Source organism: Artemia franciscana, chromosome 19 (assembly GCF_032884065.1).
Source record: "Artemia franciscana chromosome 19, ASM3288406v1, whole genome shotgun sequence".
Taxonomy (NCBI): Eukaryota; Metazoa; Arthropoda; class Branchiopoda; order Anostraca; family Artemiidae; genus Artemia; species Artemia franciscana.
Window position 1 is genome coordinate 29,316,658 of NC_088881.1, and position 25,756 is coordinate 29,342,413.

A 25,756-nucleotide genomic window follows, 5' to 3' on the forward strand; every position below is an offset into this window, starting at 1 on the left:
TGGATACGGCATTAGACTTTACAGTCCGTACCGGCGGTGCTGATCTCCGTTTCTTGGCCCTTCAGCCAGGAAGTGCAATGGGGGGTTGGGGGCCAGCCATCCTGTGCTTTCGCACACCCTTACTGTTTACCTTCCCCAGATTTCTCCAGGTACCCATTTAGAGCTGGGTCGACTCTGGCTAAGCTTACAGAGTCACGCCACTGACCCCCGTCCCAAACCGAAGAATTGGGTACACCGGGATTCGAACCCGCGTCCTCTCAGACAAGAGATCCCGAATCCAGTGCACCAACCCACTCGGCCAGGAGTGGCCGACATTACATTATATAGATAACTATAAATACAACTTCATTAGTTATAAATTATTCAATTATGTACGTTATACAAATAATCATGTCAAATAATAGCTATCTATATCTACCAAATGTTCACTGACTCGTCGATAGTTGGAGACATCCAAAAATAAGCAGTTCATAACAACTTGACTCAGACAAGAAAACAATAAATAAAAACAAGACGGTATTATGATCATGGTCGTAGGGAAGGGGCAGGGGGCTGATTGAAGTTCTGTTGCTGATGAACAGATTAAACATCTTCAAAAAAGATTCAAAACTTCAAAAGACTCATCAGAATTTTCTCTGTTCAATTCAACTTCACCAAATTTTTATCACAGATTCTAATACTTCGTTAAACTTGGTATTTTTCTCCCCAAGTAGCCCATCTATCATTTATTCTAGATTATTTTAGTATTTTTTTTTTCAATCAAATCTATTTTATATACCCTAATTATAAACTATAGCTTAAACAATAATGACAAATTATCCTACTTAAATATAAGTAAATATAGAATAATTGAAATGGAAGAGATTAAAAAAATTAATATAAAGAGCAGTAAAAACCCGATAGTTGACAACAGGTTGTTGCTGATGTATTCCTTCCTACTTCATCAAAAATGCAACACTTCAAAAGAGCCATAAAAATTTTTTCTGTTCAGTTCAACTTCACCAAATATCATCAAAGATTCTAATAAATCAGAAATTTTAATGTTCAATCCCTCACCATATTTTATCACAGATTCTAATGCGTCATTAAACTTGGTATTTATTTCTCAGGTGGCTAGCCCATCTATAAGTTATTTAAGATTTAATTTAGTATTTTTTTTTTAATTAAGCTTATTTTTACTGTTTAACTATAAACTATAACATAAATCAAAATAAAATTATTCTACTTAAATATATGCAACTATAAAATAATTTAAACAGAAAAATTAAAAAAAATAATCAAAGAGCATTAAATACCGGATAGTTGACAACAGGTTGTTGCTGATGTACTCCTTCCAACTTCTTCAAGAAATGCAACACTTCAAAAGACCCATCAAAATTTTCTCTGTTCAGTTCAACTTCGCCAAATTTCATCACAGCTTCTAATACATCATTAAAGTTGGTATCACCTTCCCCAAGTAGAGAGGCAGCCTTCATCACTTCTTTTTGCACTTCCAGTTCAATATTGGAGTAGCGCCATGAAGCAGACCCTGTTTTGATGGAATCTAATGCTTTTACACATTCAGGGTAGAGCCCCGCATTGAAAAGGAGAGAGGCCTTGGCCAGATGGGACAAATTCGTGTTTTTGTTCTCAATACCTTCCCAGGATCCCAGATTGTATTGACATTGTTCAATCTAAAAAATGTTGAAATCATTGGCAAAATACATTCTGAACTTGGTACTTACAAAGCAAGAGTAATAGCCCAATACCGGATAGGGCCAATTTATTTTTATAACTCTCTCTTTACCTTCAGTGCCAAATTGCGCAAAATTGACAAAATTGGCAAAATTGACAAAATATAATCTGTACTTGGAGCTTACAAAACTAGTGTAAAAGGCCCAGTTTCGAGCACGTATTTCTAAATTCCCAACTCTTCGTTTTTTTTTAGTCAATTTTTTTCATTTCGCCAAGAGTTGCCATAATTGGCAAAACATAAACTCAACTTTATACTTATAAAGCAAGAGTAATAGCCTAATACCAAACACAAAGTTTAATAATTATAACTCTCTTTACTTTCAGTAGAAATTGTCGCAAAATTGCCCTAACTGGCAAAACATATTGCACAAAATCACCATAATTGGCAAAACATTATCTGTACTTGGAGCTTTCAAAGCTATTATAAAAAGCCCTGTTTCGAGCACACACCTCTAAATTTTAAAACTCTCCGTCTTTTTCGGAGCCAACCTTTACATTTTGCCAAAAAAGTTGCCATAATTGGCAAAACATAATCTGAGATTTAAACTTACAAAACTAGTGTAAAAGCCCAGTTTGGAGCAGCATCATATGAATTCTGCAACTTTTTTTCTTTTTTCAGAGCAATCGTTGGCATAATTGCCGAACAAGTTACCATAATTGGAAAACGCAATCGGAGCTTGGAAATTACAAAGCTAGCTTAAAAGCCCAGTTTCAAGCACGAAACTCCTAATTTTTCAGGGTACACTCTTGCTTGATTGGCAAAAAAGTTGCCATAATTGGCAAAACATAAACTCAATATGGAACTTGAAAGCTGAAACACGACAAATGAATTGATAAAATACCTAGTGTACACTGAAATAGGACCATATCCAGAATTTTTGTTCAGAGGGCAGGGGAGAGGGTAGAAACAACGACTTTTAAAAGCGCATCAAAAATGTGTTCTAATGGTCAAAAGCTCTAGTCTTGCCCCTGAAAACAACCTTGCACAGAAATTAGGTTACAAAAAGAGAAAGATACCATTTGATACCCCATTTAACGCTCTTTCCAATAATCGTCACCATTACGTTCCCCTTCTCTAATACATGAATTTAACCCTAGGGTAAAGGCTAAAAGTATGCAGATTTTGCTCCTTTCACTATTTTTTTTAACTTATTTCTCATCAAAAGTTCCTCCATAATGCCAAATAATGTCAATTTGAGAAAAAAAGGAAATTTTTCTGTACACGGTATAGCTAAAAATACATGAAGGCATTAGAGCGGAGGGGCAACCACAACGATAATTCACTGAAAAGCTCTATGAGGGGTGACCTTTATCTATGACCTTACTGATGACCTCTTTTACGAATTATATGGCAATATTTTATTATTTACTATTTTAAAAATTACAGGTTTACTTTTTATTTAGATGTTTTTATGCAATAAATATTATTTGCATATTTTTTCTATATGATATTTCTCATATAATTTATAGTTTTATCATAATTTATTTATTTTACAATCAATATTCATATATTTCTTATATAATAAAAAGACCGTAAGAATAATATTTTTTTTTTTCTGTAGAGTTGGTAAATTTTCTACATCTAGTTTTCCAGATTTACAGACCCAGATTTGGCATGAATGTACCTTGCAAGGTTTTTATTCCGTCAACTACTGCATATTGAAGCAATTCGCGATAAAGAACTGAAATTAAGGATTTATGCGGCTTAATAGTAACCAAAACTCTAAGAAACAGAGTCTTGGTAACAATGGATTAATCCAAAAGAACTGAATTTTGATGCTCATCCAGATATATAAAGTTTATCAACTTTAATGCTACCCATCAAAAGTCATTAGTCTGACAAAATTCGCCCAATCTCTGAGAAGGGGGAAACAACCCAAAGACATCAAATGGTCTTAATCAAAATCATGCGATCACATTCAACAGATCAGAGAACCTTACTGTAGAGGTTTCATACTCCAACAAACAAAAATGTGGAATTTCTCATTTTTCGCAAGAAGCAATACCGTGGATATGTGTTTATTTTATTTTTTCAAATGATCAAGTGATCATATCAAACCAGTGACCTTAAAAGATCAGAAGAGGGCTCATTTTACAGGAAGTCGAAAGTTCTAGTGCTCTTTTTAAGCGACGAAAAATATTGAAGGGCAGCTAGCCCCCTCCCACGCCCTTTTTTTCTCATAGTCGTTTGATCAAAATTTCTAGATGGTCATTTTGTTAAGCATAGTGAAAGTTCTAATAACTATGTCTTTGAGGATGACTTAACGCCCCTCAGACTCCAGGGGAAAGACTGCAAGCTATAAACTTTGCCCATTTTTTACATCTAATGTTGGAAATTGGGAAGTGTACAGGTATCTTTTGGGGAGAGGGGGATATTTCTGGTGGAGGGGGCTACATGGGAGGATTTTTCCATGGAAAAAAATTTCGTCATGTTCTGACGAAAAAAAATATATATACTGGTAAGAATTTTATAAATTATTTTAGGAAATATCCGAAAAATTATTAAAAGATTACTTTCAGGTAATGTTTTGTAATAACTGTTCTTTAACTCATAAGTAAAACCTACGAACTCCACAATTGTTTCCGCTACATGATTGTAAATTAAAACAAAAAACATTAAACAAATCCTTTTTTCTATTTCCTTATTTTCTCATTATTCTATTTATTATTATCTTATTAATTTTTCTACTTATTATTATGCTATTTATTATTCTACTCTAATTTTCTTTATAATTCTTTTTTGTTTCCTCTATTGATAGATTTGACCAATTTGTCTTCTGAATGACTCATATACAAACACAAAAATAAAATACAACTAATAGTTTTTTCGTGTTTTGATCTGGAAAACACAAAAAAGTATACTTGTCTTTTCCAGAAAAAAACACACTAATTTCCAGTCTTTTCCAGAAAGCAAGGATCTTTCATATTTCCCCTATTTAGCTTATATATAGACGTGAACAAAGGAAGCAAGAGAATGAAAGTAAACTTACCTGTTGATTCAAGTACGTTATATTGGTTTCCAATTTATCCAATTGACTCTTCTCAGTAGTATTCTTAATTCTTTCTCCTAAAACACTAATATCTACAACGATGCTTTTAACGCCATCTTCCAATTTTCCAGAACTAATCAAAAATATGCTTTGAATCCAATCACAGTGATAACCGATCCCCGAGCTAAGCCAATTATAAAGCCCCAAGATGGATAGTGAGTCATTCCTTCTTCGCAAGGACTCCACACAGCATATTATAGCTTTCTCAAAATCAGGATGCGTTTCTAAATTTTTCGAAATCATATGATGTAGCCAGTAAAAACCATGCCGATATGCACTCTCCCACATACCCACTTCAAGTGCAAGTGGAGCTATGACACGGCGAAGCCGGAGGAGCCATTCTTCACAAGTTGAACGATTTGTTCGAAAAAAGAGTCGAATAGCCTTTGCTGGAGGTGGAAGAACCAATGCTGTTCCTTCATAGCCATTGTATAATGCACGCTCTAAATGATCAACAAACGATACAAGAAAACTTACTCTTTGATTTTGTTTACAACTATAAATCAATGAATCTTTAAGAGGCTCGTTAAGTTTCAGTAAACTTAAGGTTTTAGCTAAAGGATCCGATTTACTATCACCTTCAGATGCGAGGTATTTCACTGCCATTTCAATGGCCATAAATGTTTCATTCGGTTTGCCAAAAGGAGTCCGTAGCTTATTATTAATACAATAATTTGCGGCTTCCCACAAGGACCATTCAGTCATCAAAATATCATTCTTTTCACACCACATTCTCTGTTTTATTTCCAAAGAATTTTCTTGACAAATTGAAAATATATTACTAAGCCAAGGTTGTTCTGGTATAGCAGTCCCTTTCAAAATGTACATTGTCACAGAGTTAAAGTAAACAGTGGGTAGTGTAACAGATGATACCTTTGTCATAAGCAGCCTCTTAGCATGGCTGTATTTTTGACTACATTTTGTAGTTAGCTGCCTCAAAGTAAATTCAAGAAAAAGAGGCGGATATCTCACTAGAATATCATGAAAGCGTCGGCGTATAGCCTCATCAGAATATGCAGTGAAAAGTAATGAAATTTCTACTGCTAATCTGTGCTGATCAAGATCCTGAAGCACAACGGCTGAATGAAATAACGCCTCCGCGAAGTCAGCAAACGTCATTACAATGCCTTTATCATTATATTTCACTGATTCAAGAGTCGCGTCTACAAGCTTTTCTATATCATGATTACCTTTCAGATTTTTAATATACGGTACTGATGCTGTAAGTATATCCACACTCCAAGCAAGCAAATATTGTCTCGTGTCCATAGGTAATGATTTAATAAGAAGAGTTGTCACAGTTTCAATTGTTTTCTGAAAATATTCAGAAGTTGGGGAGTGATTCGATACTCCCCCCATACCAACGGGCTTTACACTGATCAGAGAGCTGCTGATCAAAAATTGACTATGATTTCTGCAATGGGATTTAAGGACCTTTATAGCAGCCAGTAAAATACTCTGTTTGTAATTAATTAAGTTTTCATCAAGCAATATGGCGTCCATCACTTCAAATATTGAGGGTTTCAAGGCCCACATAACAATAAGTGAGTTAGACTCGCTGGCAAGCTGCGACAGTGCATTTATACAAAATAAGGCAACTAATTCTCCATTACCTTTTCGGTACTTTTCCTCACTGAAGCTATCACCCTGTACCCAATTGAATGTTGAGCCTAATGACTGCAAACTAACTTGAAAATCATTGAGAATCAGTTTATATACTTCTTCTAAGACTTGGACATCCTTCACTTTTAACAATGATTGATATAGAGTTAAAGAAGCTTTGACGACTTCAGTATGAGGAAGGAAACGAATACTCAATAGGGGGGAGTTGGGACTCAACCAACTGTGGATGTCCTCTTGTGTTATGATTGAAATATTTGTGACTACAGATGCAAATAGGCGTAAGTACGAGATAAGAGTCCAAAATGGCAAGTTTTCAGTTGTTGGTAGCTGGTTTTTGACGTAGCTCAGTATATGAGTTGATAAATTTTGGCTTTTCAGTTGTAGAAATTGCAGCAAGCCAGCTGCAGTGTCATTGGCTGAAAAAAAGAAATTTGGTTTAAAAGCTAGTAATAAAAAGTAACAAAATTGAAAGAAATTATTTGTCAAATACTATGCAGTTTGGGCTAGTAAACTCTTTTAAATACAAAATCAATAACAAGAATATAACAAATGGACTTCCAGACCCTTCCCCTACAAAAAAGTAAAGTTTTAAAATAATCTCTTGTAATTGCTTGTTGCAGTTTTTTCATTTTTTTTTTTTTTGGCGGGGTGGGGGGGGGGGGGGCTTTTTGGATTGCTTTAAGCATTACTTTGTACACTTTTTGGATTAATTTGCACAATCTACTCCTGGTGATATTCCATAGACAGTGACAGTGAGGGAGGAAAGACACATAGAAATATAGACAGTAAGGGAGGCAACATAAGGAAGATAAAACATACATAGAATAAATAAAATATATTTAGGGAAAATCTGTCCTATCCATACAAGGGCTGCTTTTTTACATATCGCCCTCCCTCACAACTAAATACAAAGAAAAGACGATCGAATATAATTCATTAATTTTATTACGAAAAATAGTACACAATCAAGTTTAATTCCATCATAATCAGCGTGACCATTGAGGCATTTGTCACATTTGTGATCTGTGAAACCATGAAATACCCTCTTCAGAAAATGTCACTATAAATGATTTGAAAAGAATTTCAAGGGCACATCTAGGATTTTTGTTCATATTTTTTCAGGGTGAGGTAGTACAAGAAAAAAAATTTTTCAACACATTTTTTGTTGTTTTTTTTTCAACAAAGAACCATAATGACCCTAGCCAATTCTTTTTTTCCTCTTTATCTTCTCTTTTTATCCAATTATTTTAGCCCAAGTGTGCACCTTCAAGACGTAGTCTCGTAGTTTGATCTTGCAACAATTAATTTCGCTCTAAAATTTTCGCTCTAAGTTTGATCTTTCAACAATTTTGCAATTTTGCAAAAATTTAGAAGGTGCAACCATTCACTGAACAACATTTTCATTTGCGAAAATACCGTTGTTGAGTCACAAGACCGGAATACCCTGTGCAGCATTTTCTTTAAAGATGGCGCGCCGCAAGAATATCTCGACATTCTGAATGCTTATTAATAAGGATATGCATTCTACGTTAGAGTCTATAGCCAAGGGTCATCTCCGTTTGATGTGGAAAAGAGTCAGAAATAAGGCCCTATTCAATCCTGCCCCATTATTTTCAATCCCTGTGTCGGAAGGATCCTTGGACACGCTGTCCAGAAATTTGAAAGAATAGTAGCTGATAGCTTGACGTCAGCTTGATTGACTCCGACGTACCAAATCAAAATTCAGCCTCGCAAATATTTTACAAAGTGGGAAATTTTTCAGCCTACATAGGCCAACAAATTAATACGAAGAAAACAAAGTTCTTGATCAGAAGATAAAAACAGATTACCAATTTATCCTCTATGGTCTATCCCTAAACAAAAACTTACAATAATCCATTTGCTTGGGATCCGAGGAGGATTCCAAAGGAGGATATGATCAAGATTTCAACAGATAAACGTCACGAGCTAAAGTAGTCCTCGCTCACCTCAGAAAGCACTTCTGGAATCGTCGAGAAGTTAGCTACAGAACAAAATCAAGCAATATACAAGTCCAAAATAAGAAGCAGCCTTACTCAACGGTGTTGCATCTTGGCCTACCAAAGCAGTTCCGCAGCATGCCCTGGATATTTCTCGACGACCGTTGCCAGCATTAAACGGCCTACCAAAGCAGTTCCGCAGCATGCCCTGGATATTTCTCGACGACCGTTGCCAGCATTAAACGGACTATCAAAGCAGTTCCGCAGCATGCCTTGGATATTTCTCGATGACCGTTGCCAGCATTAAACGGACTACCAAAGCAGTTCCGCAGCATGCCCTGGATATTTCTCGACGACCGTTGCCAGCATTAAACGGACTACCAAAGCAGTTCCGCAGCATGCCCCGGATATTTCTCGACGACCGTTGCCAGCATTAAACGGCCTACCAAAGCAGTTCCGCAGCATGCCCTGGATATTTCTCGACGACCGTTGCCAGCATTAAATGGACTACCAAAGCAGTTCCGCAGCACGCCCTGGATATTTCTCGACGACCGTTGCCAGCATTAAACGGACAACCAAAGCTGTTCCGCAGCATGCCCTGGATATTTCTCGACGACCGTTGCCAGCATTAAACGGACTACCAAAGCAGTTCCGCAGCATGCCCTGGATATTTCTCGACGATCGTTGCCAGCATTCAACGGACTACCAAAGCAGTTCCGCAGCATGCCCTGGATATTTCTCGACGACCGTTGCCAGCATTAAACGGACTACCAAAGCAGTTCCGCAGCATGCCCTGGATATTTCTCGACGACCGTTGCCAGCATTAAACGGACTACCAAAGCAGTTCCGCAGCATGCCCTGGATATTTCTCGACGTCCGTTGCCAGCATTAAACGGCCTACCAAAGCAGTTCCGCAGCATGCCCTGGATATTTCTCGACGACTGTTGCCAGCATTAAACTACACATATCCGGGTGTCAGATCAAATTTCCAACATCAAAGTCTAGCGATGTTTTTACAACATCGAAAGAACATCAATCATCATCAAGCACCCTATCAGATTTCTAACGACAACGTCTACCGATATTTTAGCAGCATCAATTGAGCCTCAAGCATCGTTAAGTTCAGAATCAGCTCTGCTGGCTTGGACACGCCTTGGTTGCCCCCCCCCCCCATCCCCTGACGACCGCTTCACTAAAAAAAAATCGTCAGTCGGCTATCAAAAAGTCATATCTCCTTATTTGTAGATTTTTAGAAGAAAAAAAAACCTCACTATTTTTTTCTTTCCCCTCCAACAAAATAAAAAAAAATACTTCTTAATGAGTCTTTACAAAAATGTCGTAAAAACAAGGACAGCTAATAATTGGTGTACACTCGTTTAAAAAATCTGAAACCTGCTGAAAGTTTTCACACGTTCAGAAATAGCTAAGACGAAAGCTGACTGAATTTGGGGAAAGTTAACGCAAAACAAGCCTTCGAGGGGGGGGGGAGACTTATCGAAAAAGATTTGTTCAGACGCCGAGTGAGGCAAAAACACCTGGAGTTACCAGCAGGTACAAGGAATATCCTTTGGATTCTGTGGAAGAAAAATTTATTTTATATTCGCCCGAAAATAAGGAAAGAAAGATACAAAAAGAAATATAATATCAATGCTTTGAGTCAGGTTTTACAGTTAAAATTTTTCCTAAGTAACTCTAGACGGCATTTATTACTTTTCGTTTAAGTAAGTTCTTCGAAAGAAATGCTCACTTCTATATTTCTCTAAAATATAATATCAAAACGAGGGAACATTGAAACTAAGACGATTAATATTATTAATAATATTATAATAATATTTATTTCTAACCCACTTACATCAAAAAGATAAATAGTGGAGTAAAAACTTGAAGAAAAACGGAAAACAAATAACAAATAAAAAAACAAATAACAAAAAAACGAGAGTCAACAATAGACATTAATCATACAAACGGATCAGACCGTGGTGAGGCGACAAACGCCGATACGCCGTTTCTGAGAGCTTTTTGTGTAGATCAGTCAGCTTCTCAGTAATGTTCGGAAGATGGAACTTTTTGATTATCTTTCGATTCTTATACCACAGAGGAAGATAGAGAAGAAATTTACAGAAACGGAAATAAGAGGATCGAATATCGCTAATATCTTTTTTCTTAAATATAGGGTAAAGCCCAGAAAGGTAAAGAACAGAATGATCGGAAAAAGTAGAATAAAGCTTACCAAGGGCAATACGATTGTATTTCCCTCGATTGGCTACAACTTTAGAGTAACCAATCTGGATTTTCACTCTAGCATCCCAGACAGCACGCTCCCGAAGAGTTTTAAGATTTTTTGTAAGTGTAATACCCAACCACCGGATCGAATCTACATGAGGGATAGAAAAATTTTGAAAAATTAGAGGCCTAGGAGAAGAGGGAACATTGAAAGAAAGATACTCACATTTATCAACATTAAGCGAAAGACCGATTTTAGTAAAAGAAGAAGAAACTTTATGAACCATCTGCGATAGACTGAGTTTAGACCGGCTAATTAGAAGAATGTCATCAGCATAAGCAAGGTAAGAAATATCACTCAAACCAACAAAACACATAGAAGAAATATTCTCAAGAATACCAGAGATACAAAATTTGAAAATACTAGGAGATAACACTCCACCCTGCCGTACGCCCCGACGAACAAGAACATTAGAAGATGAAAGGGCACCATTAGTTTTAATTCGAAGATAAGAATTACTATACCAAAACTTTAGAAGAAAAATAACTGAAAGGTTAATACCGTGACTATAAAGAGAGTAAAGAGCCTGACTATGTACAACACTATCGAAAGCCTTAGAAAGATCAAAAGCACAAATATGAAGACCATACCCTTTAGCCGAAGCATCTTTAAGAAGGAAAGCAAGAGCACGGTGAGCGTGCTGGCACCCGATGCCAGACCGAAAACCAAACTGATTCTCCCCGAAATTAGCATTCATACTTATGAAAGGAAGTAGGATGTGTTCAAGGATTTTACTAAAATTACAAGCAACCGTGATAGGCCTATAAGAAGAACAATCCAAAGGAGTCTTACCTCGTTTAAGTACAGAAGTGACAGTTCCACACAAAAAGCTATAAGGAACGAGGGAACAACAAAGGCACATTTGGAAAAACAACTGTAAATGGAAAAACAAAGACGGGCAATTTATTTTTAGATGACAAGCACTGATACCGTCAATATCAAGAGAACTTGATTTCAATTTCTTAACAGATGCAATTACAGCGTCAACTGAAACGGGAATAACTTGTGCCTGAGTCAGGGAAGGCGGGAGAACCGAATCAAGCAGTTTCGAATAAAGCGCGTGCACTGCATAATTCACTTTGGAAAATATAACTGAATAGTGGTCAGACCATGCAGAAGGCGTAATGGGGCAATTAGGATTTGCCGAGTTATTTAAATTAGCTGAATTAATCACTTTGTCCCATTCTTTCTTATTGGTAGGATATTCTAACATTTTGTAACGGCTCGATCGCAGACATTTCTTAAACTCGCGCTTAGTTTTTTGTTTTATTTCAAACACATTCCCAGCTAATGGTCGACCGTTAGCAACCCATATACGCAGCCACAATTTGGCTTTATTTTTCACACTTTTCAGCTCAGGGTCACACGACCAGATTGGTTTCCTTGTACTTTTCCTCACTCGCTCCTGAGGGACAGCAACCTCCTCAGCGCGTTTTAAACATCACACGATTTGGTTGTAATAATGATTCAGATCGTAATTACTTTTAGTAGGACTAACACTCAGCTGGAGTAGATGAAAAGGTACACGTAAAGAACCAAGGAGAATGGCCAGGGTTGAAATATATAATGGCATATTAACATTTTTCCAATTACTCCGCACAAACCATTTAGAGGCAGGAGCACAAGCCTGGTCAGTACTATCTTTTCTAATCGAAAAGCATAGCGATAAAGGAAGGTGATCAATATCTTGCTCATCTTCGTGGACATGCACTGTTGAAGATGTAATGAACGGGGAACAAATCACGTGATCAATATCCGATAAGCTGCCGGAATTATGCACATACGAGAAGGGTAGATCCTTCGCAATTATTCTGTAATCAGGGAGACAATCAAGTAGGTTCACAGTACGAGCAGAATCACGTTTTACATCAGTGTTCATATCTCCAATAATAATAAATTCGTACCCATTTTTGCTTATACTTTGAAGGAGAGTTTTCAAACTAGAGCATGCTTTGGAGAATTTATTAAGCGATGTCATATTCTTCCCATCGTGAGGCAGGTAAGTGTTTATCAATGCGGTTTTACCAAGTCTTATAGCCAATAAATGTTCATCAGAGAAATAGCATGACGGGGACAGAAAGCTGAGCTTTTGTTTTATAATACATGCTAAACCCCCTGAAGGCCTTCCAAAAGTAGATTTAGCATTTGTTGTGAAAACAAAGTGGGCGGAACTGCGGCGCAGGAAATTAACACTCGTTGCGGTCAAAAGATGTTCCTGAAAGCATACAATGTCAAACTTACTGTACAGTTCATCAATGGTCAGGTCCTTGTTTTTCGTCCCATTAATATTGAAGGACACGAGTGATACTGATTCAGACATTAGTTTGTTTTCGGTAACTTGCGACTGACAATTGCTTTCAATTTAGGGTTAGTGAGGCTAAACGAAACATGATCACCTCCACAGTTTGCGCACTTAGGTGACAAATTGCAAGGCGAGTCTCTATCTGAAACATGAGGACCGGCACATCGCGCACATTTTGGTGTAACACTGGGACAAGACGACTGGAGATGGTCAGGGGATCGGCAATTGTTACAGCACCGGGGAATCGCTTTGAACTCATAAACACTTAGGATTTCGTATCCAACTTTGAGACCATATCTAAATGCTTCGACTCTTGATGTTGCATCAGAGAATTCAAGTTTTACTGCAAGCGATTTCCCAAGCCTAGAGGCACCAGAAACACCAGGGCACGATATCAGGTGGGACAGTTCAAAATCAGGCGGGATTCCCTTCAGGAGTCCGTAAAACTTCTTGGTTAGAACTTTCGCAGAAGAGCCAGTAAACGCACTAGTCACCGATAAGCGGAAATCTTCAGCAACTGACTTATCTATATTGATAAACAGTTTGTCACGAACAGGGCGAATGCTAGTGATAGATTCGTGTCCATCAATCTGATCTATCAGATCTTTTCGTTTTATTGGGTCCGAAAGGGTAGATGGAAGGTTCGACACAACAATAGTAGCATGCGAGTCGGGAATTGCAGGTTTCGGCAGTTGCGGGTAATTCAGTTCATAAGCACCCAGCTTGGTGGCAACAACCTTGAGTAATTGTTCCACGCGATTCACCTTTGTTGACAGCCTAGAATACGCAACTGCGGGCAAAACCGGGACCTCGGTTGGAGACTTGATCACATAAATCGGAGTTGATACCTCCTCAGAGTCCAGTTTCTTAATAAAATCAAGAATATCTTTCACATTGTTCGCAGAAGCTTTCGCACCGATGCGCCGGGGGCAATTATCATTTGGCGCAACCTTCGCCCAAAATTCGCTTTTCGCATCAGCAATAACACCGCATTCAAAAAAGTCTATTGCGTGTTGAATAATAGTAGCTTCTTCAATACCTTCTTCCCAGTTGTTTTGCAAAAAGTTCATTACCGGGAAATGAACCCAGGACGAAAAAAACTTTTCGTCCTGGGACGGGACGGTCGGACGAGAACGATCACATGAGACGGTGTTGATTACTTTTCATCTGAGTAAATTCTTTGAAAAAATATTCATTCCCATATTTTTCTAAAATACAATACCAAGATAAGGGAAAATTGAAACCAAGAAGATTAACGTTATTCTGCAAGAGCCTACAGAACAATAAAAATAAAGCACAAGTTCCTGGAAAAAAATTTATTCGTCCTGGGACGGGAAGGACAGACGATATGAACTAATTAATGACGGGATCGGGGTACAGCAGTAAAAAAGTCATGTGATTAGGCTTAACATGATCCCTAGAACTAAAGACAAGAATAGGCCAGTGGGATCGGAACAGGACCTAATCAAGCACGGTAACGGAGTAAATCAATGCGAAATAGATGTCTGACGAGAAATTATACAATACCTAACACCAAGCAAGGGAACAGGACGAGAACAGCGATCAGGAATAAGACCTAGCTAAGCAGGGAAGGGGACAAAATCAATTCAAAATACACTTATTATACTATAGAATTATTATAAATAAACTTACTATAGATAAGTAATTCCTCATCAGTGGTATCACAGGACAGTATTTCCAGACTAATATCGATCATCCTCGTAATGGAAGTGTTTAAAAACTGAGTTCCAAAGAAATCAGCTCCTGTCACCATATGTAAGTTATTGATAACGCTATTGACCACTGTGTTAAATACCCTGAAAAAAAACGGTTACAGACAAAAATTTAAAGAAAACACAGCCTCTACCCCACGTTACTATAATTCAGTAACGAAAGAAGATTCATTTTAAAGAAAATTCAACTGAAGGTAAAGAACAACATTAAAACTTCGCACAGATATTATTCTGCCTATGGGGGATATTGCCCTTTCCTCAACTCCTGCTCTTTACACTAAGGCTTTACTAGTGCTTTACTGGAAGCAATTTTGGGTGCAACAAATACACTTAGTGAGAAATTGCAAGTTATTTAATTATCAATTAGCAGTCAAAATATTTTGATGTAAAATTTAATGGTTTAAAGCCGATTCTAATCAATGACCAAAACATTCTTGAGGCATAGTGAAAAATAGTTTTCATCTCGTTCCAATTTCTGTTTTCCTTGAGCACAAATTCTTGAAGTATTTCGGACCAAAATTCAAACTCTATTGTAAGGAACAGAGGATTGAACAGGGGAGAGGCTACCTCTCACATTTATTGAATAGTTTCAGTACATTTTGAAGTTTAATATCACTCTTAATGTATGAAATTAAGAAAGGAAAGGATATAATACATGAAAAATAAAACCAAATAGGTGTGAAAACGAGGCCAATTTCACCAGCCAGTAGCAAAATATGAAGACCCAAAACAAGCAAATATTTCGACAAGGACCTCAGTCAAGTCGTCCTCAGTGCTCATATAAATAAAAAAAAAAAAAAAAATAAAAAAAAAAAAAAAATCTAACCTTGCGAAGTGAACTTGACAAGAGGAGAAAAAATACTAAATAAAAAGAAACAGCCAGAAATAAATCAAAGAGAATTCACCAACTGGATTGGACAAGTATTCTTTTGTCAACATTGATTGAGTCTTAATATTAAGTCGTTATAAATTGCGCTTAAGGAAATATCTCCTCTGTCTCTATTTATAATCAAATTTATGTTTATATATTTTTTTTACCTCAATTGCCTCTTCACGGAGGGCCAAAGCAGAATCAAAGTGGTCATTTTTATTTTTAAATCTCAGAGACATATCTATTGAAATTTTTCTGTTCATCCAGTCGTTCCCCCAATGTAAAATTTCCCACATAAACCCAGAACTCTGTAGGTACCGCTACCCAGTATAAGGTTAGTTTTATCCTTTCCCGAGTAGAAAAATGTTCATCTTTTTGTTCAGTTCTTAAAGATACAGAGATGTTGTTTCTTTAATTTTCCCAAGTTTGTCGCTGAGTTTCAAGATGTATGGTAATGCAAAGGACGTTTTGTTCTCAATTGCTGGAGTAACTGAATCAAGGGGGACGGGCTCCCTATTTAAATGTATAAACGTTTTATTCGTCTATCTATGATATTTTCAATAAGGTTAGTTGAGTATCCATTGCAGACAAAATATCTTTAACATTTTAATCGTCTATCTATGATAATTTCAGTAAGGTTAATTGAGTAGCCATTGCAGAATAGAATATCTTTAAGATAATTCAATTCAGATTTTACATGATTACGTGAACAGATTTTTAGAACTCTGGCCACTAAAGAAATTATTACCCCTCTTTCCACAGAAGGAGGCTGATTTGACGAGAAATGTAGATACCGATCATTACGGGTTGGGTTAAAAGAGGGGTGGATAAGTTTTCTTTTTAATGAGACATGTTAGCCCAATTTGGGCTAAAATTGATGTCTTACGGGACAAAAAGCAGGAAACCAACATTTTTTGGGGCGCATTTTATACACTTAAAAGTAAACTGGATCATTAAATTCAATAAGAGCCCCCTTCAATAATCTTTGACTGCTGGATCGATGTGATTACACAAGGGAAAAACATGTGGCCTAATTTTGGCCAAAATTCATTGCTTACGGGACAAAAAGCAGGGAACCAACATTATTTGGGGGTGCATTTTTGACACTTAAAAGGGCACTGGATCTTTAAATTTTCGTTTTAATGAGACCTCTTTCAATAGTATGTGACTGCTGGATCGATGTGGTCATAGCAGGGAAAACTTTTCGGCTCAATTTGGGTTAAATTTGATTTCTTACGGGACAAAAAGAAGGAAACCAGTATTTTGTTGTGGCGCATCTTTGACACTTAAACAGGGAACTGGACCTTTAGATTTCCTTTTTAAATAAACCTCTTTCAATTATCAGTCACTAATGGTCTGACGTGATAATCCCGGGGAAAAAAAAGAAAAACACGCATGCGATCCTTCTCTAGAAAAGCAAGAAATACCATATTTTTCGTATATAGTGACATCATGTAGTTCCCATAGATAATAGGATTAAAAAATTTCCATCAAAATTCCACCCCCTTCTGAGGTGTTTAAACCCCTTTTCTTAAATTGCACAAATTTGCAAACGTTAATAGCTTTTGGTGAGTAGGTTCGAAATTAATGACTAAAAGTAATTAATTATATCATTAATTAGTCATTAATTATAGTGTGTCTATTTATAAATAAACAAATGTCAGCATAAATAAATGTCATCTTTATAGAATTTTTATAGAGAAATAAACCTATATATTATTTCCACTTCCAAATTTAAGCGTTGCTGTACCAAAAAAAAAAAAAAAAAAAAAAAAAAAAAAACTGTCAAAATCAATACCTGAACAGCTTAATTTGGCCAAAATAAAGCTAAAATCATGGCTAACCATATTTGATCCTAGTCATCTAAATCAGAACTGATCTTGTTTTAATCATAAGTAAAATCAAAGCCGAAAATCAATACCTTGATTGCTCAATCTGACCAAATTGTATCGATTTATCTTACCTAACAAAAAGCAGAAGCCTTCTACGTTCAAGATCCGACTCTGTGTCTACAACTGCCAAATTTGTCGTATCTTCAATAAACTGTGACAAAAGGGTAATAGTTGCTTGTTTATCAGCTAACCAAAACGGCCCCATACGGTTAAGTGCTTCATCAATTGTCTGGCAAATGTGTTTCGGCTGCTTAGGCTCAACATACCAGCCAACGAGAATGTCAACCATATCCTGGAATTACAAGATTTGAGCTAGAGTCCAGCCTCTAATTTAAAATATTAAAATAATCAATACTAGCCCAGCTTTTTGGCCCACTACAATTGAAATATGAAGGGGGTGTCAGGAACCAGCGGTAAATATTCCCGCAACGCCTTAACTATAGCAAAGAAAAATGAAGGGACTTTACTGGCTTATAATTTTCTACAGAAGAACCGATCAGGTGCAATTTAGCTTTTAATTCGTTTTCCTTAACTCACTAACTCCTTCGTTTTTTGCTTGTTTTTCACAGCTTCAATAATTGATAGCCAATCAGTAAGAACACTTGCCTATGGCTGTAACTTGGTTCAAAATATAGGGTAACTTGGCTTCGAATCTTTTGTAAGCACCTCAAAATGTTCGTAATCCAATTGGAAACAGAGAGGGCATAGTGGTTAAAAATATTAAATATATAGATATTTGCATAAGAATAAATACAATTTCATCATGATCATAAAATTAGAAAATTAGAAAGTCGAAATTTTTTTTTTTAACTCCTTTACAAAATGGACTAAAATGTAGAGTATATTTTTTTGGGGTGAATCTATGAATATAAGTGAAAACAAGGGTAGTAAAAAGGATTGGGCTGTGCATATATATATATATATATATCTATATATATAAAAATAAGTTGTCTGTCTGTGGATGTGTGGATGGATGTGTGGATGGATGTGTCAGGTGACGTCACCTGAAAAAACTGGATTAGGTGACGTCAAAACTGAAAAAACTAAAAAAAGGCAAAAACTACAAAAAAAAACTAAAAACTAATAAAAAAAATAAAAAAGCTAAAAAACTAAAAAAACTATAAAGGTAAAAACCAATAAAAAACTAAAAAAAAAACTGAAAAAACTAAAAAAAGGCAAAAACTACAAAAAAAAACTAAAAACTAATAAAAAAGTAAAAAAGCTAAAAAACTAAAAAAACTAAAAAAACTAAAAAAAGGTAAAAAAATAAAAAAAATAAAAAATAAAAAAAAACTAAAAAAAAGGAAAAAACTGAAAAATAAGCTAAAATAAAGGTAAAAACCAATAAAAAACTAAAAAAAAAAAAGGAAAAAACTAATAAATGACGACACTCAAAGAGAAAGCGACCAGGACAAAAGGAATGTTCGATTAGCAATCAACAAAGCACCGGGACACAGGGAGTATAAATGACGACCAGGACATAAGTAAAAAAAAAAAACTATCTATATATATAAAAATAAGTTGTCTGTGGATCTGTGGATCGTGGATCAGGTGACGTCACCTGAAAAAACTGGATCAGGTGACGTCAAAACTGAAAAAACTAAAAAAAGGCAAAAACTACAAAAAAAACTAAAAACTAATAAAAAAAATAAAAAAGCTAAAAAACTAAAAAAACTAAAAAAAGGCAAAAACTACAAAAAAAACTAAAAACTAATAAAAAAGCTAAAAAACTAAAAAAACTAAAAAAAAGGCAAAAACTACAAAAAAACTAAAAACTAATAAAAAAAATAAAAAAGCTAAAAAACTAAAAAAACTAAAAAAAGGTAAAAAACTAAAAAATAAATAACGACCGGGACACAGGGACACAACTACAACGGGGACACCGGGGGAAACAGGGGGATATAAATGACGACCGGGACAAAAAAACTAAAAAGAAATAAAAACTAAAAACTAATAAAAAAAACTAAAAAATCTAAAAATCTAAATAAGCTAAAAAAGAAAAAAAAGGAAAAAAATAAAGGAGAAAAACAAAACTAAAAAACGAATGTATATACAGACCGGGACACCGGGATACAAATGATGACCGGGACCCGGGACACAGGGAATATAAATGACGACCGGGACACAGGGACACAACTACAACGGGGACACCGGGGGAAACAGGGGGATAACCTGACAATCTATTTATATGCAAAGACAATGGGACAGCAAAGAATGTTGTATATTCGCAAGTTTATATAACATAGGGACACAACTACAATGGCGCGTAACTATTATGGCGCGTAACGACTTACGCGCGCGGGGGGGCTTGGGGGGGGCGCGAAGCGCCCCCACCAACTAGGTGTTGGGGTGGCGCGAAGCGCCACCCCAACAGCTAGTATATAAATATATATATATATATATATATATATATATATATATATATATATATATATATATATATATATATATATATATATATATATATATATATATATATATATATATATATATATATATATATATATATATATATATCTATTTTCACAGGTGGGACATAGGGACACAACTACAATGGCGCGTAACTAATGTGGCGCGTAACGACTTACGCGCGCGGGGGGGCTTGGAGGGGGGGGGGGGGGCGCGAAGCGCCCCCACCAACTAGGTGTTGGGGTGGCGCGAAGCGCCACCCCAACAGCTAGTATATATATATATATATATATATATATATATATATATATATATATATATATATATATATATACTAGCTGTTGGGGTGGCGCTTCGCGCCACCCCAACACCTAGTTGGTGGGGCGCTTCGCGCCCCCCCAAGCTCCCCCGCGCGCGTAAGTCGTTACGCGCCTAGATTTATATATGTGTTTCAAACTACGTAAAAATTGCGAATATACAACATTTTTGGCTTTCCCACTACTGGGAGCTTTCCGTTTCCAATTGCCAGCAATTGATCTGAAAATGTTTGACCAGAGTCATCGTTTTGCAATCGGACACGCATATTTGTAGTTAATTTTAATATTTTTACGTGTGCCCATAAATTAGAATTTTTCAGGCAAGCATTCATTTCGTCTGCAGGAGTTAAACTACGTAAAAATTGCGAATATACAACATTCTTGGCTTTCCCATTGTCTGTGCATATACAAAGCCGTATGTACTAATAATGACGTCATATGCAAACGCTCTTTTTACAAACAAACAAACATGCATACACACAACTCGTTTTTATATAGATAGATAGATAGGTAGATACAATACAAATTAACTGCGTAAAACTTGCGAATATACAACATTTTTCGCTGTCCAATTGTCGCTGCATATAAATAGATTGTCAGGTTTACCGACCCTCGAACTTGCAACGCACAATTGTCCATGGGAAAAACAATCAGTATTAAGATCTATACCACATTTTTCTAATGATTGACCTTGAGCTTTGTTAATGGTGATTGCAAATGCTAATCGAATTGGGAATTGCAATCTTTTAAATTGAAAAGGCAGATCCGTTGGAATCATGGGAATGCGAGGAATAAGAACAGCCTCACTCTCAAAAGGCCCTGTCAAGATTGTGGCCTCTATTAGGTTTTCCATTGTTTTTTTTTTACGGCAAGTCGCGTGCCATTGCAAAGCTTTGGGGGGTTGATATTTCTTAAAAGTATTATTGGTACGCCTATTTTTAGTTGTAGCACGTGTGGTGGAAACCCTGAAAGATCTATGGAATTTAAAAATTCAGATGGATAATTAACCGCTTCATTTGGTTCCAAAACTGTGTCGACTGACTTGTAAAGGACTGCCTGGTCTCGAATCTTGGTCAAAACAATATTGTTGATTTCGTGGACGTCTATATTTTTGGGTGCGAGAATCGCTCTTTCACTTAGCCATTTATTATTTTTATAATTTTTTAGAATATTCGGAAATACTTTTTCAATCAATTCATTTTTGGACGTCACTAAATTACAGAAATCAGCAGGTAGTTGTATACGTCCTGAAATTTAGTCTATCGTATCATAAATGTCTTTTTGTTCCGATGTTAACTTGGAAATGTTATTTTGTACATACGACAATAGATCATTCGTACTGTAACTTTTTTCACGATCCAATTCTACACATGTCGAAACAGCAGCGATACGGTTAGGTGAAGGCATTCCCAAATCCTGAAGAGGTTTGTTTGCCATACGTACGCACAAATCTTCTATAATAACTAAAGTGTAGTTATAAATTTCTGATGTAAAATCAAAAGTCATATCTGACGTCTCTAACTGTTTTCGATGGAGTATATCTTCGGACATTTTTGACTTATACTTTTCCCATAACTCTGTAGGAGCTGATGGAGAGCAAGTTGTTAAAATGATGCCAAACAATGCACGAATTTGACTTGGGGTTGACGTTTCGCACTAATGGGGAATATGGAACAACCCACTGGTTATCTACTTCGATGGTGGTACCGTTGCCATTGTAGGTTCTTCAGTCATTTTACAATTAGAAATTTCTCTTTCAACGGTCTTCTTACAATTAAAAATTTGTCTTTGAACGATATTCTTAAATACCTGTGTCCTGGTCGTCATTTATATTCCCTGTGTCCCGGTCGTCATTTGTGTCCCGGTATCCCAGTCTGTAATTTCTCTTTGAGTGTCCCGGTCGTTATTTATATTCCCTCTGTCCCGGTCGTCATTTGTGTCCCGGTCTGTAATTTCTCTTTGAGTGTTTTTTCTTTTTAGTATTTTTTAGTTTTATACATTTTTTCTTTTTTCAGTTTTCTTTTTCTTCTTTATTTTTCAGCTTCACTATGAAATACATATCGCCGAACCTTTGTTTTTTTAACTAAAATCTGGTAGGCATTGATGACCTTATCCGAGTCAAAATCCCAAACCCAATCATCATCGCTATCATTTTCAGTTTTGATATGTTTTGACTCTCGCTGTCCAGGTGGATCTTCATCTAACTGCGCGGTTTTGCGTTCTTTAGCCTCAAGCCTGTTTCCTTGCTGTTCTTTTGATTCCTCGGCACGCTTTTTTTTCTGACTTTCTCTATCAGCAGCAAGTTTTTTGGCATAGACTCTTTGAGCATCTTCATCGGCTTTTGCCATTGTAAGTTCATCAGTCATTTTAAACTTAAACATTAATAGATTTCTACGTGAACATATATGTCTTAAATATCTTTAATGACGTCACCGTCATAGCAAAAATGACGAAAACTAACTTCATGACGTCAGCCGACACAGAAACATGACGTCACCTGATCCACAGACAGACACACAGACAGACAACTTATTTTTTATATATATAGATAGATATATATCTTTTGAACTCATTAATCTCAATTCACCGACTTTAAAAAAAAAATTAACTCGATTTCAAAATGGAATAAAAATTAGGAAATATTTTTTTTCGAAAATCTATGAGTATAAGCGAAAAATCGGGGCGCAAAACAAATTGAGCCTTACTTAATTTGATCTTTTTAACTCGTTTTCCTATACTCACTGCCTTTTTTCAAGTCAATTTGATATATAACACCAATCCGTTTTGTACCCCTCGTTTTCACTTACATCCAGAGATTTTCGAAAAAAAAATTACTCGAATTTTTCAGCCATTTTGAATTTTTTTTTTTACTGTTATTATTCTTTCTTCAAACTATCTCAAAAATCTAAAACAGAAAGCTTTTGAAAGGCGGAGTTGTTGTCTCTCCATAAACAAGAAATATTATAATTAGCTTCTGAAAACAAGTAAAGGATATAAACCAATATAATTCAATAAGCTTTTTAACAGAAATCGAGAACGTAATCTCTTATTTTTTATTTTGGCTATTCCAAGTCAACAAAGTTATGACATTTCCCTAGATTTCATTCAGCACTTTTGTAGGACACATTTTGCGGATGAAGGATTGCCAAGATTGTGCTTGTCAGCGAATTATCTAGGGCCAATCTAAGAGCAGATCGTCCCATAATGGGGTGAGAGAATGTCGCAACAAAGATTGTAGGGAATTGGGAACTTCTTGAGAGGGTGTAAAGAGGAGGGGCATGCGCATTTGTGTCGAGTTCAGGCGGCTTGGTACTGCAGCGAGTTCTTAGAGGCTGTACTAGCAGTATTCAACGCGTTGTGAACAGTCGATTCTTTTTCTGTCTGGTTTATTCCACTAATATTCAAGAAAAGTGGAATATAAATGTTTTTCATTTTTTGATATTTCAGGAATTTATTATATTTCCCTGGTTGGTAGAGGATATGAAAAGATTGCTCATAAAGTTGGCCATACTGATAATTTGATAACAAATATTTGATAAAAACGAAAAAAAATATAAATAATCAAGAAACGAAAAAACAAGGGAGATTTTAAGCCAGTGGATGAGAAGCAAAATGAAAAGACATAGCAGATATTTCGGCAAGGACCTCTACCAACCCATCCTCAGTGCTCAACACATGTACATACATGATACATACAAAAAAAAAGAAAAAAAAAAAAAAAAAAAAAACCACCGTGGTTTGGACGTGAAGTCTTTCATTGTTCTGTTAGTTTACTTCTAAAGATCAGTTTTTTTGTGACTGTGTGTGTAGTGTGTGTTGGGAATGTGGTGCGTCGAAACATATAATGTTGATTTTATTCGCATTTGATACCTTGAATAGCACTGAACCTAACTGTTTTACTTACCCACAGAAAAATATACCAAAAGGAACTAAAAGGATTATGCTAACATGGGAAAACATGAAAGATAATTTAAACCTTAAAACATTTTTCACTGAGTGAAAAATACAAAAAAAAAACTTTCAATGAAATTTAGAGCATTAGACTCCTATAGGCAGAACTCCTTACGATCTAGAGGACACGAACTTTACTTTTAATCATTTTGGAGCAAAAAGATGGGAAAAGCAAAGCACAAGTTTTTAGATTTTTTTTTAAACACCAATAAAAATGATACTTTATGTAGTACAAACACTATATTTTAAATTACATTATAGCTTGTCTTTACAGGAAAGTGATGAAAATAATAGATGTGATGAAAGTGATGAAAATAATGTGCAAGAAAATTACATTTACAGTCTTGCAGACAAAGTTCAAGTGAATAAAGAAGGTGTTATAAGAAATTTTAGAAAAAACTTACGATATTATAAAATAATACTTTTCAATTCCTAAGAAGCCAAAATAAAATTTGCATTAAATTAAATACAAACTAAAAAGTGATACAACAAATCTCCCTTAATTGTACTTTATAAGTGGGGCAAAAGACCTCACTTAACTGCACTTTATAAGTGGAGCAACAGATTTCCCTTAATTGAATTTCATAAGTGGAGCAGCAAATCTCTCTTAATTGCACTTTATAAGTGGAGCAAAAACCTCTCTTAATTTCAGTTTATAGGTGGAGCTTTCCTACAACCGTTTTATATAAATTAGTAATCAATCGTCATAAATTAACTGATAATTTTCTCTGAAAATTTCTAGGAGAATAGTACATAATAGAAGACCAGATCTAACAGTAAGTGCTCTTGAAGAACAAAACTGACTATAGAATCGCAAGTGGTGACCCCCCCACCATCACTGTACGTTATCTCCAACCCAAAAATAAAAATTTAATTGTTCAAAAGCGAAATGCTTCGCCAATATTCAATGTCAAAAGTAATGCTCGTAAAGCAATATATATCCTTTATTTTCCCAGTCACATCAAAATGAAAGGGTAGTCATAAACATGTGGAACGGGTTCATACGATTAGCAGTTATCATGCCCTTTTTAAGTTCCAAAGGTGACTGGAGGAAAACTAAGGCCACTCCCTTAGTCTTTTTTGGCTACTCATCCTCCTTTTATTCTCACGATATGAGACAAAAATTACGAATTACAATATGGTTCAAAAATGTTGGAAAGTCCAATAAATATGGCTCTAGAGAGGCTTTGACCAGTTTCAAGCTTCCATCCACTGACATGTCATCCTTACATCCGTTAACATTTCAACCTTAAATCAGGCGGGGGAGGGGGGTTTTGACCCCCACCCACCCAGCCTCTGGGGTACGAGCCGTAAAATCTACTAGTTACCGATAATTTGTAGATAGGTTTCATGGCAGAAAAAGGGGAAACGGTTGTATCTTTTATCTTCATTGTCCAATTGCCAAGAATTCATCAAAGATCGTTCCCTTGTCTAAAAGGAACACATATTTTTTGGGGGGAGGGGGAGAAGTGCTAAGGAATCCGGAACTGGGTCTAAAACCTTGTTCTTGTCAACCACTTTCAGCCTTACATCCGTTATTCCTTGATCCAGGGAGGACTGATCAAGACTGACAAAGTGATTGAAACTTAGGCCCTTAGCTTATGTGCCAAGAGAGCGCCCATAAAAAATCTT

General features: G+C 36.0%; 1 protein-coding gene across 1 annotated transcript in view; it reads right to left on the reverse strand.

Moving 5' to 3' along the window:
• The window catches only part of LOC136039527 (serine/threonine-protein kinase SMG1-like), a gene marked incomplete in the record, with an annotated part of 282,681 nt that overhangs the window by 223,204 nt on the left and 33,721 nt on the right, over positions 1–25,756 (reverse strand). Inside the window, 4 exon segments of the mRNA XM_065723331.1 lie at positions 1,296–1,673; positions 4,725–6,823; positions 14,605–14,768; positions 17,519–17,739. Coding sequence (XP_065579403.1) covers positions 1,296–1,673; positions 4,725–6,823; positions 14,605–14,768; positions 17,519–17,739 — 2,862 coding nt within the window.